We start from the raw sequence: 18,586 nt of genomic DNA on the forward strand, positions 1-18,586 counted from the left end.
CAAGGGCTTTGAGTGTCCACTCTGTACTAATACTTTATTTACACCATGTCCTGGATTTTTCCTACCTGAAGGTGTGTACTCTAATTGTAAGGTAACCCTTTCACGCAACAGGTTCGGGCAAGCACATAAAGTACAACATGTGCTACGCGCACAATCATGGGTGTCTCTGGCACATGAAGTCTGGAGGGGACATAAAATGAATTTATTTAAATACCTAAATGCTAGTACCTCGGTCCAGTTAAGTATAAAATGTATGTTTATTTTCAAACCATGCTTTGTAGGTAATTCTTATTTGGCACCTGATCTACTAGGCCAGTGGCGGATCCAAGGGGGGGGGGGGGACCAAGGGCAAGTGCCCCTCCCCCCGAAAAACCAGTTGTCTGCTACATTAATATTGCCGACAAAAATGATTGTTTCTGAAACCAATAAAATATTTTAATATAATTAATGAATTTCTTGTAGAATCATCAAATCTGGTGGTTGGATGTTATGTGTAGTGTGAGTAGATTAAATACAAATTTAGTAATTTTAAGACATTTTTTTTCTCCGGCTACTCTAAAATCCTAGAGTGCCCCATCCGAGGTGAACCTCTGGATCCGCCACTGTACTAGGCTATATGTCATTACTGTAAATACATGCATTTTATAAACATGAAAGTAGTATAAATAAAACTACTGGATGTACTTGAAACTATTGGGGGGGGGGGATGTGTCCCCCACATCTCCCCTCCCGCCAGAGACGCCCGTGCGCACAATACGCGTCAACATATAGGTGATGCATTTATCTGTCGCTCCAAACCACTCATCACTAGGGACATGCATATTTCGCGACTAGCTGAAAGTTAAAACACTATAGCATCACTTGTGTTTCGTGGTTGGGTGAGTTTCTTTCAGTTCCACGTCGAATGTTACAACACCAATAACAGCAGTTGAGTGCGGAAGCAAATGCGTTCTTAGTGGACCAGACAAATAAGGCAACGACTTCTCTCGCAGACGGCTGCCAATCAAAAGGAAGAAACCGCTGGTGCGGGTATAACTTGCTGCAGTCTAATATGCGTTCAGATTTATTCGCGAAAAATGCCTGCCCCTACTCATCACCGCAAAACTTTCAAGCATTCCATGTTTTCTGCCAGTCACAGCGTAAGCCTAACTCATGACAGATGTATTGTGGTTACTTTATTACCAAGATAAGAAGGTGAAGAAGGTGGTGTTAGTAGGGAGAGGTTGTGGGCTGTTATGAAATTTAAAGAGGCCAGTTGGCAATGCAAAGTTTAACAACGAAGGCACTGATAACTTATAAATAGAGACCGGAAAAATTTGCGGGTTCAATGACCTCCAGGATAAACTCCACTATCCTCTACACACTCGGGCAAATGCCAACTGTTCATTGGCTGTTGACTTGTGAGTCGTCTCGACTGGGTAGCCTGTGGTTCGACACTTCTATGAGTGAGGGTCTCTAATTGGTCCTCATTACTCCAGATTAACAGTGAACCAATGTCGGAAGCAGAACTAAGGTATAATTATTTAAATTGTAGCATTTCACGGAATGAATCCGCGAATTTTTCAGATCTCTACTTATAAACAGAGACAGGAAAAATTCGAGAATTCATTTCGCGACGGACTAAAATACAAATAGTTATACCTCAATGCTGCCTCTGCTATTGGCTCACAACTATCCTGGATGACTCTGGGCCAATGAGAAACACCCAACCAACAGGCTTCTACGTTGGGACGTCTCGCAAGACAGCAGCCAATGAGTGGGTGGCATTTGACCGAGTGTACGCAGAACTATGGAGTTCATCCTGGAGGTCACCGAACCCGCGAATTGTTTCCGGTCCCTGCTTGTAAACGCGAGCGCGAGAGGAAGCGGGGCACCGACCAGGATGCAGTTGCCGCCGTCGCACAGGAACTCGTCGGGGGCGCAGGTCCTGGGCTTCTTCTCCACGCACTTCTGCTCGTCCTCGCCCCCCTCGCAGTCCTGCTCCTCGTCGCAGCGCCAGCGCGCCGAGATGCACTTGCCGCTGCTGCACCTGCGACGGCAACACCCGCTCCCTCAGGGCCACGGCCTGCGCTGTGCTTCTTCTTCTCACACACGAGAGAGCCAACCGCACGATCATGATAACTAATGGTCAGGGGCATGCGAATTTCGCGAAAAGATTTCGAGACTAGATGAAAGTTAAAAACACTGTAGCATCGTCTGTGTTTCGTGATTGGGTGAGTTTCTCCCAGGTACGTATCGAGTGTTTACAACACCAATCACAAGTGATCCGGTGCGGAAGCAAAAGCGTCCTGAGTGGCTCGGTTCAAAATAAGGCAACGACTTCTCTCGCAGACGGCCGCCAATCACAAGGAAGAAACCACAGGTGCGGGTGTATCTTGTTGCAGTCTAATAAGTGTTCAGATCTTTTAGCGAAAATTGCCTGCCCCTACTGATGGTCAATTAGGTTAGGTTAGCTACATTATAAATACTTTGAAACATTGTGGGCGGTTGATTTGGTTAGGATAGCTTCATTAAAGATACTGTAAACGTTTTCCCCCAAATAAATACACCTGTTGTGGTACGGAAAAAAAAAGCGAGCATGAACTTCGGGGAACTTCGGGTGTGGCTCTCTCGTCTGTGAAATGAAGGCTTCCCGTGTGAACCAGGGCGTCCAGTGTTTCCAGTATAACATTCCTTTTTTTTTTTTTTAATAATTTTTCTCCACATCTGTTTTTTAAAAGAAACACATACTGCCTCACTTAAATAAAATCTCACAGAACAGCCAATTTTAGAACTCCAATATTAACAGGTACAAATTTAAGTAAGAACTTTTGCTTGAAGTACCTTAGTAATTATTTGGGAATTCATATCCTTTCAAGAGGGAGGAGGGTCCATAGCGCTATGTGACGATAAACAACAACAAAAGAAGATATTATTTTTAAAATAAAATATTACTGAAAAATAGTTTTTGATGACCATGGGCCAGATTTCCACTTTTACCAGATTATCGATTGTCAATATTGTATTCAAAGGGATGCAAACTCTGAAAATGTTAACAGGAAACACAGTACTAAAATAGAAACATAGGTAACGATAAACTCTGAGCAAACATAAAATGAAAAAAATAATGGAGGTATGCCTTTGCGGGTTTCACTGTCAGCTATGACACAGAGAAACCATAAAAATGTACAGGAAGGATGACTGCACCAGCACAAAAATAACAAACCAAAATCAGCCGATGTCAAATGTTAAATTCATAGACAGAATTTAACATTTGACATCTGCTGACATCTGGCGGGCGACGCCAGCAGTCGGAATCTGCCAGGGGAAAAGTGAATAATGCGAGGCAGCAGTAACTCACTGGAACTCGGCGGCTCCACAGCTGCCCCCGGTGCGCGGCTCGCACTCGTCCTCGTCGCTCCAGTCGCCGCAGTCGTCGTCTCCGTCGCAGCGGTACTCCAGGCGCACGCAGCGCGGGTAGGCGCACTGGAACTCGCCCTCGCCGCAAGCCGGAGGTTCCACGTCTGCACACACATGTATCCATCAGAGCCCCCAGCCTGGCACTGACACACCGCTACACTCACCTAGCTGCATGCCGTAGACTCCAACTCTGCACACACATGTATCCATCAGCGCTCCCAGCCTGGCACCAACTCACCGCTACACTCACCTAGCTGCATGCCGGAGTCTTCAATTCTGCACACACATGTATCCATCAGAGCCCCCAGCCTGGCACCAACTCACCGCTACACTCACCTAGCTGCATGCCGGAGTCTTCAATTCTGCACACACATGTATCCATCAGAGCCCCCAGCCTGGCACCAATCACCGCTACACTCACCTAGCTGCATGCCGGAGTCTTCAATTCTGCACACACATGTATCCATCAGAGCCCCCAGCCTGGCACCAACTCACCGCTACACTCACCTAGCTGCATGCCGGAGTCTTCAATTCTGCACACACATGTATCCATCAGAGCCCCCAGCCTGGCACCAACTCACCGCTACACTCACCTAGCTGCATGCCGGAGTCTTCAATTCTGCACACACATGTATCCATCAGAGCCCCCAGCCTGGCACCAATCACCGCTACACTCACCTAGCTGCATGCCGGAGTCTTCAATTCTGCACACACATGTATCCATCAGAGCCCCCAGCCTGGCACCAATCACCGCTACACTCACCTAGCTGCATGCCGGAGTCTTCAATTCTGCACACACATGTATCCATCAGAGCCCCCAGCCTGGCACCAATCACCGCTACACTCACCTAGCTGCATGCCGGAGTCTTCAATTCTGCACACACATGTATCCATCAGAGCCCCCAGCCTGGCACCAATCACCGCTACACTCACCTAGCTGCATGCCGGAGTCTTCAATTCTGCACACACATGTATCCATCAGAGCCCCCAGCCTGGCACCAATCACCGCTACACTCACCTAGCTGCATGCCGGAGTCTTCAATTCTGCACACACATGTATCCATCAGAGCCCCCAGCCTGGCACCAATCACCGCTACACTCACCTAGCTGCATGCCGGAGTCTTCAATTCTGCACACACATGTATCCATCAGAGCCCCCAGCCTGGCACCAACACACCGCTACACTCACCTAGCTGCGTGCAGGAGTCTTCAAGTCTGCACACACATGTATCCATCAGCGCTCCCAGCCTGGCACCAACTCACCGCTACTCTCAATTCGCGAGCACTATCAGTATGCGATCGCAATTTAACTAGAAGGTATACAGGCAAAACAATCTGATCTGGATCGTCTCATGTCGAAACATTGTTTTACTGCCGACTGATGGTCTGCTTTCAAGAATATGTCCCCAAGGTTTTGTATGCAACCAGAGACAAATCAAATCCAAAACAAATGTCTGAAGTGGACTTGATACGAATATGTGATGATGCCTGTATATTGAATTATTAGATCGGTTGCTGAGAAAGACACCAAGGTTTATGAAGCCAAGAAATATCCTCTGCACACCGCTGTTTCTGTTGGCATGGATGGTGTTAACTAAAATGGGAACTGCTAGAAGATACCCACTCCTAATGTATCCTCAGTTGCCGGAAAAGGTTATCTTGTGAGGAACATCAATCTGTCACTGACCCCTAATCAAGGGGTGAGACTACTGAGTACTCAGGTCGACATGACTCAAAGGACTGGTATCGACATGAAACAAACCATGCCCTGTGGTAATACTGGCCCGGACCTTAATTGGTTGCAAAACTATGCCCGGAGAGAGTCTGAGGTGAATAAGCGAGGATATCTGGGTCTTGTACTGGACTTCCATCAGGTGAGCGTGTTGGCTTGCAGCCTGAGAAAGAACACAGGTGCCATACAAAATTTGGATGTGCCATGGGCTGATCCCATAAGGTCAAATATCCCTTATGAGGTTTTCTTAGTAAGCTCGGATCGGAGTGATGGGGACTCGTGGTGGTAGTAGATGGCTCCTATGCTTGAAGCATGGTCATCAGGTACCACATCCCTATGATGGGCAGATGCATTGAGGGGTGACACATCTCCTGTACTAGCCTGGAGACTGGAGAGCTAAGAGGTTTGGATGACCGAAGATCATAGGTTCTCTTGTTGATTGAGATGTAAGGTTAGAGTGTCGGGCTTTCATTCTGAGACAACTGACTAGAAAAAGTCCCAACTGCGATGTAATTTCGTACCAGTTTCTTACAACCAAGGTGCTAAACGGTGGTAATTTTTCATAATTTAGAATGCTTTGTTACCAAAACAAAAAGCGATTGGAACACCTTCGAGGATGCATGTCCAAAATAACTAAGGGCCATGTTAAGAAAGTGGCCCTATATATATATATATATATATATATATATATATATATATATATATATATATATATATATGCGTTCATCGTAGGCAGGGCGTTGCAGAACAACCAGAGGAGGCACTTGCTATCCTCGGAGAGGAAGTGGTACAGGAACTAGAGGCCTATCACTTCACTGAACACCAAGACAGAGCTGGGCCACTGTGTGCTCAAGCTCGATGGACTGTGGGTCCATGCTGCGCTGCTGTGTTGATCAGGTGGACCGAGGAGGAAGCCAAATGGCTCTTCCCCACATCAACACACTGGATACACATTTCCTGTGCAGAAAATCCTGATTGTAAAAAGTAAAGAGATGTTTATTTTGTAGACCAAAATATACAGCTAGATGAAGTTAAAAGATGCTATCTGAAAATTGAGTGTACTTACCTTCAATTACTACCAGACTTTACCATGACTATATAGTCAGAATTTTTACTATATATATACTAATTGGGACATGATTTCAGTCAATTTGGAGCAGGAAACAAAGTGAAAAGATGATCGTCGGCAAGGCGAGAGGAAAGTTAAGCGCTTCCTGAGAATCAAATTGACATATATTTCAATGGGGCTTGTGGTTTGAAAGTGAATTGTACTGCCAACTCGATAGGGCCGTGCCGGAGGCTATAGGTGATGGCTAGAAGCAACATATTCCCTAACAAATGGATTTTAAAAGACGGATATAACATCTACTATGCTTATATATTTTGAACACAGTGAGTCTGAATTTGACCGACAAACATCAGTTGCAGGTTAATTACGTAAAAATAAGCTGAAAACGTATTACGATATATGGTCTGAAGTGAAGCGTTTGGGTAATGTCCCAACTAAACAAACACTGCAAATCTTGCAGCTGAAGTAAAATTAATTGAAATAATTTAGAGTAACACCCTTTTCCCCCCAGAAATTGTTGCTAAGCTGAGGATTTATGTGGCTTTTAAAGGTTGATTATTAATCTAGATGTCAAAAGTAACAAAAAAGTCACATTTTTTTATACTACCCTTCATTCCACCGGTTTCGAGAGAAAAAAACGCAGTGTAACATTTAGAACGCCTGGCAGGTGTACAACACTCACAACACTCCGTTTGAAACAGCTTCCTAAAATCAGGGACACTGAGTGTTAAGTGATTTTACAAACAAATTAAAGTATTTCGAAGAAAACACTGACGTAACTTATTGCACATGAATATGAATATCGAAGAAACCATATGAATCTTCAAACACCACGTGAAAAAAAATGTATTCTCACCTTTATTTGTGAGGAAATATATTCTCATAACACATAACTTGATGATTAAAGGTCGATTTACTTTCTGTACCACAGTTGACAAAATTTATCACGTAAACTGCGAGGAATGAATTCCAATTCTGGAAGTCACCACGTCACAAGACACTTACTCAGACACTTGGCATGTTATTACTTATTATTTTCAATAAACGACTGGTTCAGTTGCAACTTAAAAGGCGTATACACGTCTTGGGTAGCACTTTCGACCATATGTCGTGTGTAAGTTTTCAACTTATTTTTACACGATGAAACTGCGGCCTAAGTTTGCCGGTGGAAATTCAGACTCACCCTGTATATGCTGTGCTGGCACAACGCAGTTGCAATGTTTCTAAAATTTTTTAAATGATGATTTCTTCAAGGGACGCGTTATAAATGTTTTTTTTTCTGGGGCGATGTTTCCTGGAAAAGCTATGTCAGTCATCTGCTTGCAGTGACTTGTAAAGGGCATTAAATAGTGGCCACCAGTAGTTTCACCTCAGGATCAACTAGAGGACTGAATTATAATTATAATTTATTAAACACCACTATTGCTGGTCGACACCGTATGTCATAGAGAAGCCTCAACACCGGACACAAAATAAATAAATACGCAAACACACAGAAAACAAGCAATAATAAGTCGATGTCATAGGTTGAATGCACAGACAGCACAGAAAAAAAAATACATTGGGCTGACAACGACCAGACAGCAGCTACAATAAAGACAAAAACCGATCTTCCGACAACACAGCGACCAAAATACGAACCCAAAACCCAACGATTGTTTCAACTGGCTCGCCGTTGTCAGCTCACCGCGTGGGCTACGTCTGTGCCGTCTATACTTCGGCTCGTTTCACGAGTGTTTGCGTACTCGTTTTTTTTTGACGTGATAACGTCTTATAAATCGACGAACGCCGGCTGCACGCACGAACAAAATTGTCACGTTCCGCCTGAGCCGAGCGTGCGCAAGAACCGGCCAAACCAAACGTACGAGAAAATCTTTCTATAATATCAAAACAGGTTAAAAGCGGCCATTTTAAACTAATTGTTACGTGATTATATTTAACAAATTATTTTAAATTTAAATTTTGCAAAAAAACAGTAAATAATATTTGAAAATTAAAAAAAAAGAATGCAAATTTTTCATCAATGTTTTCTTATGACGTTATCACGTAAAATTATCGTCCGTAAACCGACTTTACAGACAACCCCCCGTTTTTTGTCCGATGTGGAGGTTTCTGAACGCCACACAGTGCAAGCAGCACCACCGCTGGAGGAACGCAAGAGGGAGGCGGCGGAGGGGGAGACTCACCGCACTCCAGCTCGTCAGAGCCGTCAGAGCAGTCCGGCTCCTGGTCGCACTTCCACGTCACGGAGATGCAGCTGCCGTCAGAGCACTGGAACTCGCTGTCCACGCACGACCTGCGCACACACGCACACACACGTCCTCCGGGGCTGGAGCCTCGCTTCCTGGGCGCGACCACCACCTCCACGTTCCAGCATGGGCCCTCGACCCAGTTGTACAGTCACGTGCTGCGTTATAATTGCGTGGTTTATTTCTTACCTACACTCTTTTTAGAATGTTATCTAACCTGAAAATACTGGGCAGTCCTATAATTATGGTTACTATTTTATAAGTCTAAACTAAGCTTTGTTCATAAAATTTATTTTACTTTAAAATAACCACAGCAATGATGTATATTTATATTATCTTTGAAAGATTTGTGCAATGGGAGTGCATGACTTGATGTAAGCTTTTGGACATACGCCATTGCTAAACACATGTATGTCTGTAGAAGAAAACTACAAAAAACACAAAAGACAAATTAATTCGTGTTTTTTGTAGTTTTCTTCTACAGACATACATGTGCTTAACAATGGCGTATGTCCAAAAGCTTACATCAAGTCATGTATATTTATTTCACACACTGGACCCAGGGGTACACCCAGCCCCACCCTTGTGGGGGCCATCATGGTTGCGACTGTACCATTCACTTGAGTAAGCAACACTTACGAGCGATAACTATCGACTATCTTACGAACAGCTGTCATGTCTGGGTTGTATGTAACTGCTACCCCGAAGATGGCGACTGCAAGGTTCCACCGAGACGTCGGCGAAATCTTTGCCTTTTCGACGCCAGGCGACTCCAGACAATGGCCGCGGAAACCTGCGATCCTCATTGGATTTTATGTTTGCAAACCTCCAGATGATAGCACCGTGGTCACAAATTTCCGTTCTACGCGACTTCCGATTCTATAACGAAATTAATCCTACCGAACGGCGTATACCGAGCGAGCTAAGATGTTGACACGTCAAAAATAAAGCAAGAAGCACAGGATACGACGAATATAAAAAGAAATGTTGGTTCAACGAGTAATTTCGTATGAAAAGAAAGCACACAACTATTTATCATTTTTTAAAATTTAAATGTCAGACATGTACATACCATTAAAAGAATGATATAATTTTTAGACTCATTTCTAATTTCAATAAAATTGATAATCTTAATCTGTAAAAGTGTAGCTATATAATGTAATTATTTTTTTACATAAGCCTATAATATGTGTTATTTTCTTATCAAATTTATTACAATGTCGGCAATTAGTAATTTTATTAAAATGTCTGTGTTTTGTATTTCTTTTATGTGTTTTATATTTTGATGTTTATCCTTAATAGGTATATTTTAAACTTTATTTGTTTGTTTGTATTGTTTATATGTAGTTCTTGTATATATGTGTCGTGCCCACCGCTAAAGCCCTCGGCTGTTGGTGGACATGTTACAACATAAATAAATAAATAAATAAAATAAAGCCGACACCTGGCTGACGCGCAGTTAGGAGAGAGCACTGTGGAACCGCACAGGCGGTGTTGCCACGTCTGGCAGGTGACTCGCCGCAGCTCAGGCGTGGCTGCAGCGAGGGACGACCCAGGCGGTTGGCAGGCCTGACTGGCGCCGCGCCGCGCCGCGAGATTAATAACACAGATATTTAGAGCATCGCAGGAGTGACCGCGCCAGCCGGAGATTAGCGGCCCCCTCGCGCCACGCGACACTGTTGCCACGTGACCAGGCACGGGGGCGCCGTCATGACTCGGAAACAACCACACCACTTAGAAACACGTCATTTAGAAAAACACAAAATATAACTGTCTAAGTTACGAAGGTTCGAAGTTGCGCGTTTCGGCGTTGTGTGTTTCTAAGCTATGCTAGTTATAAGTTATGACTTTTAAAGTTTCAATGTTTATAAGTTGTGTGTTCTAAGTTAAGACAGTTGTAAGATGTGTGTTTTTAAGTTATGCTAGTTATAAGTTATGACTTTTTAAGTTACAATTTTTATAAGTTGTGTGTTCTAAGATACGACAGTTGTAAGATGTGTGTTTCTAAGTTATGACTTTTTTTTAGTTACAATGTTTATAAGTTGTGTGTTTCTAAGTTACGACTGTTCTAAGATGTGTGTTTATAAGTTATGCTAGTTATAAGTTATAAATTTTCAAGTTTCAATGTTTATAAGTTGTGTGTTCTAAGTTAAGACAGTTGTAAGATGTGTGTTTTTAAGTTATGCTAGTTATAAGTTATGACTTTTAAAGTTTCAATGTTTATAAGTTGTGTGTTCTAAGTTAAGACAGTTGTAAGATGTGTGTTTTTAAGTTATGCTAGTTATAAGTTATGACTTTTTAAGTTAGAATGTTTATAAGTTGTGTGTTTCTAAGTTATGACTGTTCTAAGCTGTGACTTTCTAAGATATGTGGGGATCCCAGTGCCAAGCACAAGCCGTGGAGGATCGCCGTTGTTGGCAGGACGATGTACGACAGTTTATAATTTGAACTTAAGGAGAGACACGAACACAAATACGCCATGTTAGTTTGAACAGTTTTCAAGCAATAACAATTTCATATAATTTAATTTTCAAATTTTGTCTTTGTTAAAGGTAGTTCATAAATTAATGTTATCTCAGGCTTAAAGAGACAAGTTGCTACAAACAGATTTCCTCTGTGAAGTCACTGGCGTTTAGTATTTAAATATTTTTTGAAAATGCTTACATGTGTAGTAATGCAGTCGACAGACAATATATATTATGGTCTTTAAACATTTCTTTATGTGTAATCTCGACCTTAATAAAATACAGTTTTCAATATTCAAATATTAAAAAACATTACAGCATAAAAACTGTTTAAAACAACATGGTTCATTTGTCTCCCCCTTAATAAAAAAAAAAAACAGAACCTTTTATGTTTCTGTGGCTAGTAAAATACTATTTTCTCAGGAAGTAAAGGTTTAAACCTGTGAAAAATGTGCCTAAAGCTGAATTTTTGCACAGAGGTATAATCGACTATGCTTAATAACAAACCTAAAGTTTACCGCTGTAGACTTGTGCGTATCAATAGAAACTGCAATTAGGCACTAGATGACAGAGACTTACAGCAGTCCATTGAAATGCTAACCATTTAAACAGTTTTAAAAGTAGACTGTCTATAAATCCATCAAAATAATCTAAAAAAAGAGGCTACTATACATACTTATGTAAAAAAATTCAAGTGTTAATAACAAAGGTAATATATAAATCGATTAAGTCATGAAATATTTATTTTATCTCAGGCAAAATAAAGGTTTCGACGTTATAACTTAAAATAAAGTTGTTACATATTTCTTAAGCTTTAAAGCGACATGTTTTAAAGGAGGATAGCGTAATCTATTGAAGCGCTACAGCGTTCCGAGCGTAGCAGTTTTGTGTACGTACCGCGACACTGGTGCAGTTGCAAGGTCTGGGGCGACTTTACTCCCACGAAATAGAGGTTTCTAAAATTTGCTTTGAATTTAAATTAAACTAAAATAATTAAATTACTATTTGAAAGTTAAATTAATAATTGGATGATTTTTTTCCCAAGCTGAAATGTAGTACAGTGGTAATATCAGAGTTTTATAGTTTCATATCACAAGTTTACCGCCGCAAACATCATGCGTCACATCGAGAAGGTGCAGTTAAGTCCTGCTCGCAGCGCTCCTTGAACATGACTTCTGCAAACGCAGTTGTTGCAGCATATTCTCGGTAAACCAATACAAGAGTTTCATAAACACCATTATACGTGGTAAAATTTAAAGTAAAAAAAAAAAAAAAGATTTTGCGTGTACTATGCAAAATATGCAATATAAATCAAAGTGTTGGATAAATATTTATTAAAAGTTTTCGAAAATAACTTTACAAATTAAATAAACATGAAGGGCCATACGTAAACTGCACTTTAAACAGAGATTTTGGAATATTTTTAAAGCTTTAAAATGGTGTATTTGTTAAAAGTTTACAATAATCGCTTGGATTACTAGAACAGTCGAACCGTAGCTTTGGGCACTGTCTTGGTAGAAGATTCAGGACCATATATGGAGGACGACTGCAGCTACCCACAGACGAGTAAGACTTGGGGTTGGCTGGAGACGACTCCCCGGGGTGTGGGAAGAACGGGCCTCTCCAGGGACGCAACGCCTGGAACTGCCCGAGTATGCAACGCGGCGAGCAGTTATGTTGTGCGGGCGGCCTGCATTCCCTGCTCACGGGGCGGAAGAGGGGTTACCACTCGCCCCCTGCTGCGTATAGTCATACGCGGGCACGGGATTGGACGAGGCGGACGAATAATGCCATCAGAGACCCAGTGGGAGCAGTGGCCGGTTTCTGGGAAATTACCTCCCCTCCAAAAAAAACCTAAATTAATAAAAAAATTATGTGCTCGAATCTTTCAATACACGTCAGAGATGTGTAGACATCTAACTTCGGTAACGAGCAAATCCATGTGTTCTCATGTTATTCATATTTTCAAATAAAATTTTCATCAAGTAATTTTATAAAATCACTGTCCAACATGTTAGAATTCACCAAACAGTTAAAGTTTTTAAAGTTTCCGCGCGCGTTAGAAGTTTTACTTCTAAGGCATTTCTAAAATATTAACATGAAACATTTTAAAACACACATTAAAACACTAAGTATACATTTGTATATTTGTTTTTGCTCAAACGACTGAAATCAGTCTGTGAATAATTACTACAAACAAACCTTAACCTTACTGAGCTGATTCAACATTATTATATAATATTATATTAAATGTTATCAAAAATATTAATTTTTTTTTCAGTAATGAGTTTTGAACCATGGCCATTGAGGTTTACAAACACGCTCTCTACCACTGTGATACTGAGCCCGTTTACATAACGGAATATGTATTATAATCATTGTAACACCAGTTTTTTATTGGTATTTTACAACTATGACTATTTTAGTTTGCCAAATATATTCTAGGGTAGATCCACTATCGTACATTTTCTTTTGGCACACCAATACGTTTGGTATGCACCGCGATGTTTATGGAAGTGACTATATGCGGGTTTATGTTGCCACCCGTGGGTCCGCCATCTTAGTGTTACATTTCCGTTCGTCGACTTCCGTTGCATATTCACGAAATTACTCCTGCCTTGGGCCGTACGCCGAGATCTAAGATGCTTGCACACGAATGGAATGTAATGTTTGGGATGGGTCCGGGTTGGGGAGGGACTAACAATGCCCCAGGGCACTGCCTCTACATCTTGAAATGCTCGCTTTTAACCGCGCGGGACAAAGGAACCTGCAAAGAAATGTGTCGTATTATCCTTTCTTTTGGACAAAGGTTAAAGGTAATATTTTCATGGTTACAAATAAATTTAGATGAATTTTATACAAAATTATTAATTTTTAATTTCAACCCCTTTTTTAAGGTAATAGTTCGTTTCATCAAAAATTGTTTCAGCCAAAAGTTTTAGATAAAGTTTAGGAGTTTTACAATAAACCATAACGGATTTTATAGTACATCTATTTATATATACACTTTTTATTCGACGATTTTTTTGGGTCTATGGACCATGAATTGAAAAAAAAACTTTTTAAACATTTTCCGGAAGTCACACCATGGTAACGGCTGCAATAGGTAGTATTTTTTACATATACCTAAAAAAACTTCATTTTGCCAATCAGTACCAACATTTGTGGGAATAATACATACTTTAAGATTCAACAGGCCTTCATTTGAGCAAACCTGTTCAAAATGACACTATTTGTGTGTTTTTAATAGCACGACAAGATTAATGATATATTTGAGGTAATTCGTATTTGATAAATGTTACACAGACATACATAAAATGACGTAATGAACTTTAATAACACAACAAGAAGAAACCATGATGACCGTGCACACGTAACAAGCTCACACGCGCGATATTATTAGTGTATATTCCGAAAGAAGAGTCTGTAAACGTGGTTGATGCTTACAAATGAAGGGGTTTTAGAACAAGTCAAGTCATCAGGGGTTTCCCCCCCTTTTCTTTGATAACCCAGCGCTCTTAGCCGTAAGGCCCTACCGCCCTGGGGCCCCCACGGGCGTGGATGCGGATACGCCGCATACGCAACCAGGAAGAGCGTTAGAGCTTTTGGCTATGCAAAGGGACTGAGGCTACCCATCTCAGTTTATGCACCACCTCCGGCCCCCCACTCCACTCAGCTAACCAGAAAGTTGGATGCTCCCTTAGCCCTCCGGAGTTGTCATCACTTCTAGCGCCTACCCCAGTCTCCCGCTCTCACACTGGGACCCCTCAATCACCCAGTGAACCCGCGGTCCGGTGGAGGCCTACCAAACCTCTCCCAGCTGACCAGGCTGGTAGGGTTTTAGAACAGCGGTCACCCCACTGTTGGTAAATACGACGGGTAGAGGAGCGCACACTTGGTGCAGGCGGTGGCGAGCTCAAAGCTTGGGGCAGGCGGTGTACGCGGGCAGCTGGAGCAGGCAGCATCCAGGATCGATACCTCGCAGCTCCACGACCCCCCCTCCCCCCCCCCTTATCACGCCGCTACACCGGTAGTCTTCTCATGTCCGGGTCGCGCGGATCCAGCGACGGCCAGCAACCCTCAGCGCTCACCAGTTCACCGTCACGATTCCTGGTGCTCACTCTGTCTTACACCCACTCTGCCTGTTCGCTCTGTTCTTCCTGGTGCTCCATACTGTCTGGTGCTCCATCCTGCCTGGTGCTCACTCTGTCTTACACCCACTCTGCCTGTTTGCTCTATTCTTCCTGGTACTCCATACTGTCTGGTGCTATATTCTTCCTGGTGCTCCATCCTGCCTGGTCTATATTCTTCCTGGTGCTCCGTACTGTCTGGTGCTATATTCTTCCTGGTGCTCCATCCTGCCTGGTGCTCCATCCTGCCTGGTCTTTAAACTTCTTGGTGCTTCATCCTGCCTGGTCTATATTCTTCCCGGTGCTCTATTCTTACTGGTGCTCAATTCCGTCTAGTACTTCAATATACCAGGTGCTATATTCTTCCTGGTGCTCCATCCTGCCTGGTGTTATACTCTGTCTTGCATCCACTCTGCCTGTTTGCTCTATTCTTCCTGGTACTCCATACTGTCTGGTGCTATATTCTTCCTGGTGCTCCATCCTGCCTGGTCTTTAAACTTCCTGATGCTTCATCCTGCCTGGAGCTCAATTCCGTCTAGTACTTCAATATGCCCGGTGCTATATTCTTCCTGGTGCTCCATCCTGCCTGGTCTCTATTCTTCCTTGTGCTAATTCCCGCCCTGTTCTATAGTCAATCTGGTGCTCAATTCAGCCTAGTATTTCAATATGCCAGGTGCTCTATACTTTTTGGTGCTCCATCCTGCCTGGTGATCCATCATGCCTGATGTTTCATCCTGCCTCATGCTTCATGTGACAGGTGCTTCAACTTATCTCGTGCTCCATTATGCTTCGTGTTTCACCATGCCCCGTACTTTGTCCATCCTTGTGCTCCATCTCACTTCGTACTTCATCCTGCCAGTTGCTATACTCTGCCTCATGCTCGATTCTGACTGGTGCTTCATCCCATCTCGTGCTCCATCCTTCCCCGTGCGTTACTCCGCCTGTTTATTAGCGCCAATACCGTAGAGTTTGTTCAATTATAGTGTTTAACAATCGTTAATCGGACATACACACTGAAAAATGATTTCGAGTAGGTGTGAATACTACTTTTGGGGGTGCGAGTTAGCGTGTATAATGTCCGCAGTAAAGAGGCACGAAGTAAATAAAATGTTCAGGGATATTACAAATACGCACTACCAAACCTCTAAACTAGTGTCAGCAAGGGACAGCAATAAGTTGGGCTGGAGTTATCCAACATCCTGTTCAAATTATGGTAAACAGTTGGGTGATGAAAATGTTAAAGTCTTTGCCAGGGTGGCCAACACAGCGAGACGACGAGTGAATACTGATAAAATCACGTGTGTGAGCTTGTTACATGTGCACGGTCATCATGGTTTCTTCTTGTTGTGTTACTTAAGTTCATTACGTCATATTAAGTATGTCTGTGTAACATTTCTCAAATATGAATTACCTAAAATATACCATTAATTTTTTTGGCCGATCAGCGACAATTGTTGCGCCCCGTCTGGGCCGCCTGGGTAACCAAGAGCCTGCAAGCCCCAGAGCATACTCCGAGAGTGACGCCGCGAACACGCCGGTGCAACCAGGGGGAGGGGGGCGTGGTCCCTCTGCCCTCGCCTGTTTCCCCTGGCTGCTCGGTTACACTAGACGAAGCATGAAAACTGGGGTGGGCTGTGTCGGGGCACGGCTGCCAGTTTCTGATGTGAATACGTCGTGTTAGTTAAAAAAAAAAATGATTGTCTGTAAAGTCGGTTTACGGACGATAACGTGAAATGATTGCATACATTTATGAATAAAATTGAATATTTTTTATTGAATTATCACTATTTTGTATGGATACAAAGGAGTGAAATGAAACCTACAATTTAATTGATAAATTTACTTTTATTTGCACTCATTCATTCAAATATGTTTATTACTTTAACGAAGAGATTATTTTAACTATAACTTTTATACATGTTTGCTATTTAACTTCTTCCAATCTGTGTTATTCTGTTAAGGATAGGACGATGATAGGAAAAGTAGGAAACGAATGGGAGTGTTTCAAGTTTAATGTGCCTCGAAAAAGTCAAATGGATGGTTGTTCCAATCGAGTGGAAGAGAGATATAAGCGGCGCAAGCGTACAATGAGCGTAACGGGACAATGCGCGTAACGGGACAACGTGCGCAACGGGACAATTTGCATAACGGGACAATGTGCGTAACGGGACAATGTGCGTAACGGGACAATGTGCGTAACAGGACAATGTGCGTTACGGGACACATTTTCGTGCGTGCAGCCGGCGTTTATCGATTTATTAGACGCTGTCACGTCAAAAAAAACTATCGGTGATGCCTGCACTACTCGTACTAGGCCAGGCTTTCTTCCTTTCCCTCCTGGTTCTGGTCCATTCGGCCCCAGTGAGTGGCAACGATTTTTTGGCATCGTCACAAGCTGTTCTTTCTACTAAAGTGCTTTGTGGGAGTTAAACAGTCTTGCTTGTACAACCACCTGACCAGAATAGCAACAGTAGCAGTGTTTGCATGGAACTAAATACCCGACTGCGACTTGCATTCGTTGAATGGTTCTTCTTGCGATGGTGATAAAATGATTTAGGAAGGTTTTTTTTTCAAATTCGCCAACCCTGGTTAACAGCAGGCTTCATAAGACAAAACAGTTACGACGTTTCGGGAACTGAGAACTGTTCCCGTCCTCAGGCAAAAAATAAACAACCTTAAATCAACAACTTGCACGTAACAATCTTGACGAAAAAAAAGGTGGGGGAGGGGAACCCCAAAATAAGACAAGTTGGTTTGTGTTCAACCGACAGAGCGTCGAAACTTAAGTAACTTTAATTTACATGTAACTAGCTCGTTAACGCACGTCCCTCATCCTGGGCGCGCCATGGCCGCGTTTGTAATAATAATAATAATAATAATAATAATAAACAATCAACGCAATTTCCGTTTTCACGAAGACGAGGTGAAAGCATAAACAATGCAGAAGCGAAATTTCATCAAGAAGTATCAAATTTCCGCTTCAACGGGCGGTTGTATCGACCTTTTCTCGTGTTCCGAAGGTCAAGGGTGTAAAAAAATTAATCCAGATAGCAAGTTACGCTGTAGAATGGTATAAGAAACAAACAAACGGAACATTATATATATATATTTATATAGATTTGAAAGAAATAGGCGTGAAATATGTTACAAAGAATGCATTGGAATGAAACATAGTGCTTCCTGGTTACGACCGGGAGACAACAGTCTGTCACAGTCTCTTTACAACGACTGCAAAAGACGTGTCTCTGGTTGCCGGAGGGCTCTGGCCCGCGCCCCCGCGGTGACCAGGAGGAGGGGTGGTGGGGAGGAGGGGCGGTGGAGGGGGAGTCCCCCGCGCCGGGTCGATAGCGGCGCGAGGGAGCGGCGCAGAGCGCATGCGCGACCTGGTCCCTCGCACCCCCTCCACCCCCCATCCGCCAACAACTGTGGCGATACCTTGTAACGGCCCTGGGGGGAAGTGGAGGCAGTGTGGTGCCACCTTAAGGGAGAACGTATTTTTTTAAAATATTATAATTAATGAAAAATAATTTAAAAAAACTAAT

General features: G+C 42.8%; 1 protein-coding gene across 1 annotated transcript in view; it reads right to left on the reverse strand.

The window, feature by feature from the left end:
• Window positions 1–18,586, reverse strand: part of LOC134532307 (low-density lipoprotein receptor-related protein 4-like) — an 86,844-nt gene that overhangs the window by 53,698 nt on the left and 14,560 nt on the right. Inside the window, exons 4-6 of the mRNA XM_063368725.1 lie at window positions 8,387–8,496; window positions 3,341–3,503; window positions 1,879–2,029 (exon numbers count right to left, since the gene is read on the reverse strand). Coding sequence (XP_063224795.1) covers window positions 1,879–2,029; window positions 3,341–3,503; window positions 8,387–8,496 — 424 coding nt within the window. The remainder of the gene's footprint in view (window positions 1–1,878; window positions 2,030–3,340; window positions 3,504–8,386; window positions 8,497–18,586) is intronic.

This window comes from Bacillus rossius, chromosome 5, assembly GCF_032445375.1.
Source record: "Bacillus rossius redtenbacheri isolate Brsri chromosome 5, Brsri_v3, whole genome shotgun sequence".
In the NCBI taxonomy this organism is placed as follows: domain Eukaryota; kingdom Metazoa; phylum Arthropoda; class Insecta; order Phasmatodea; family Bacillidae; genus Bacillus; species Bacillus rossius.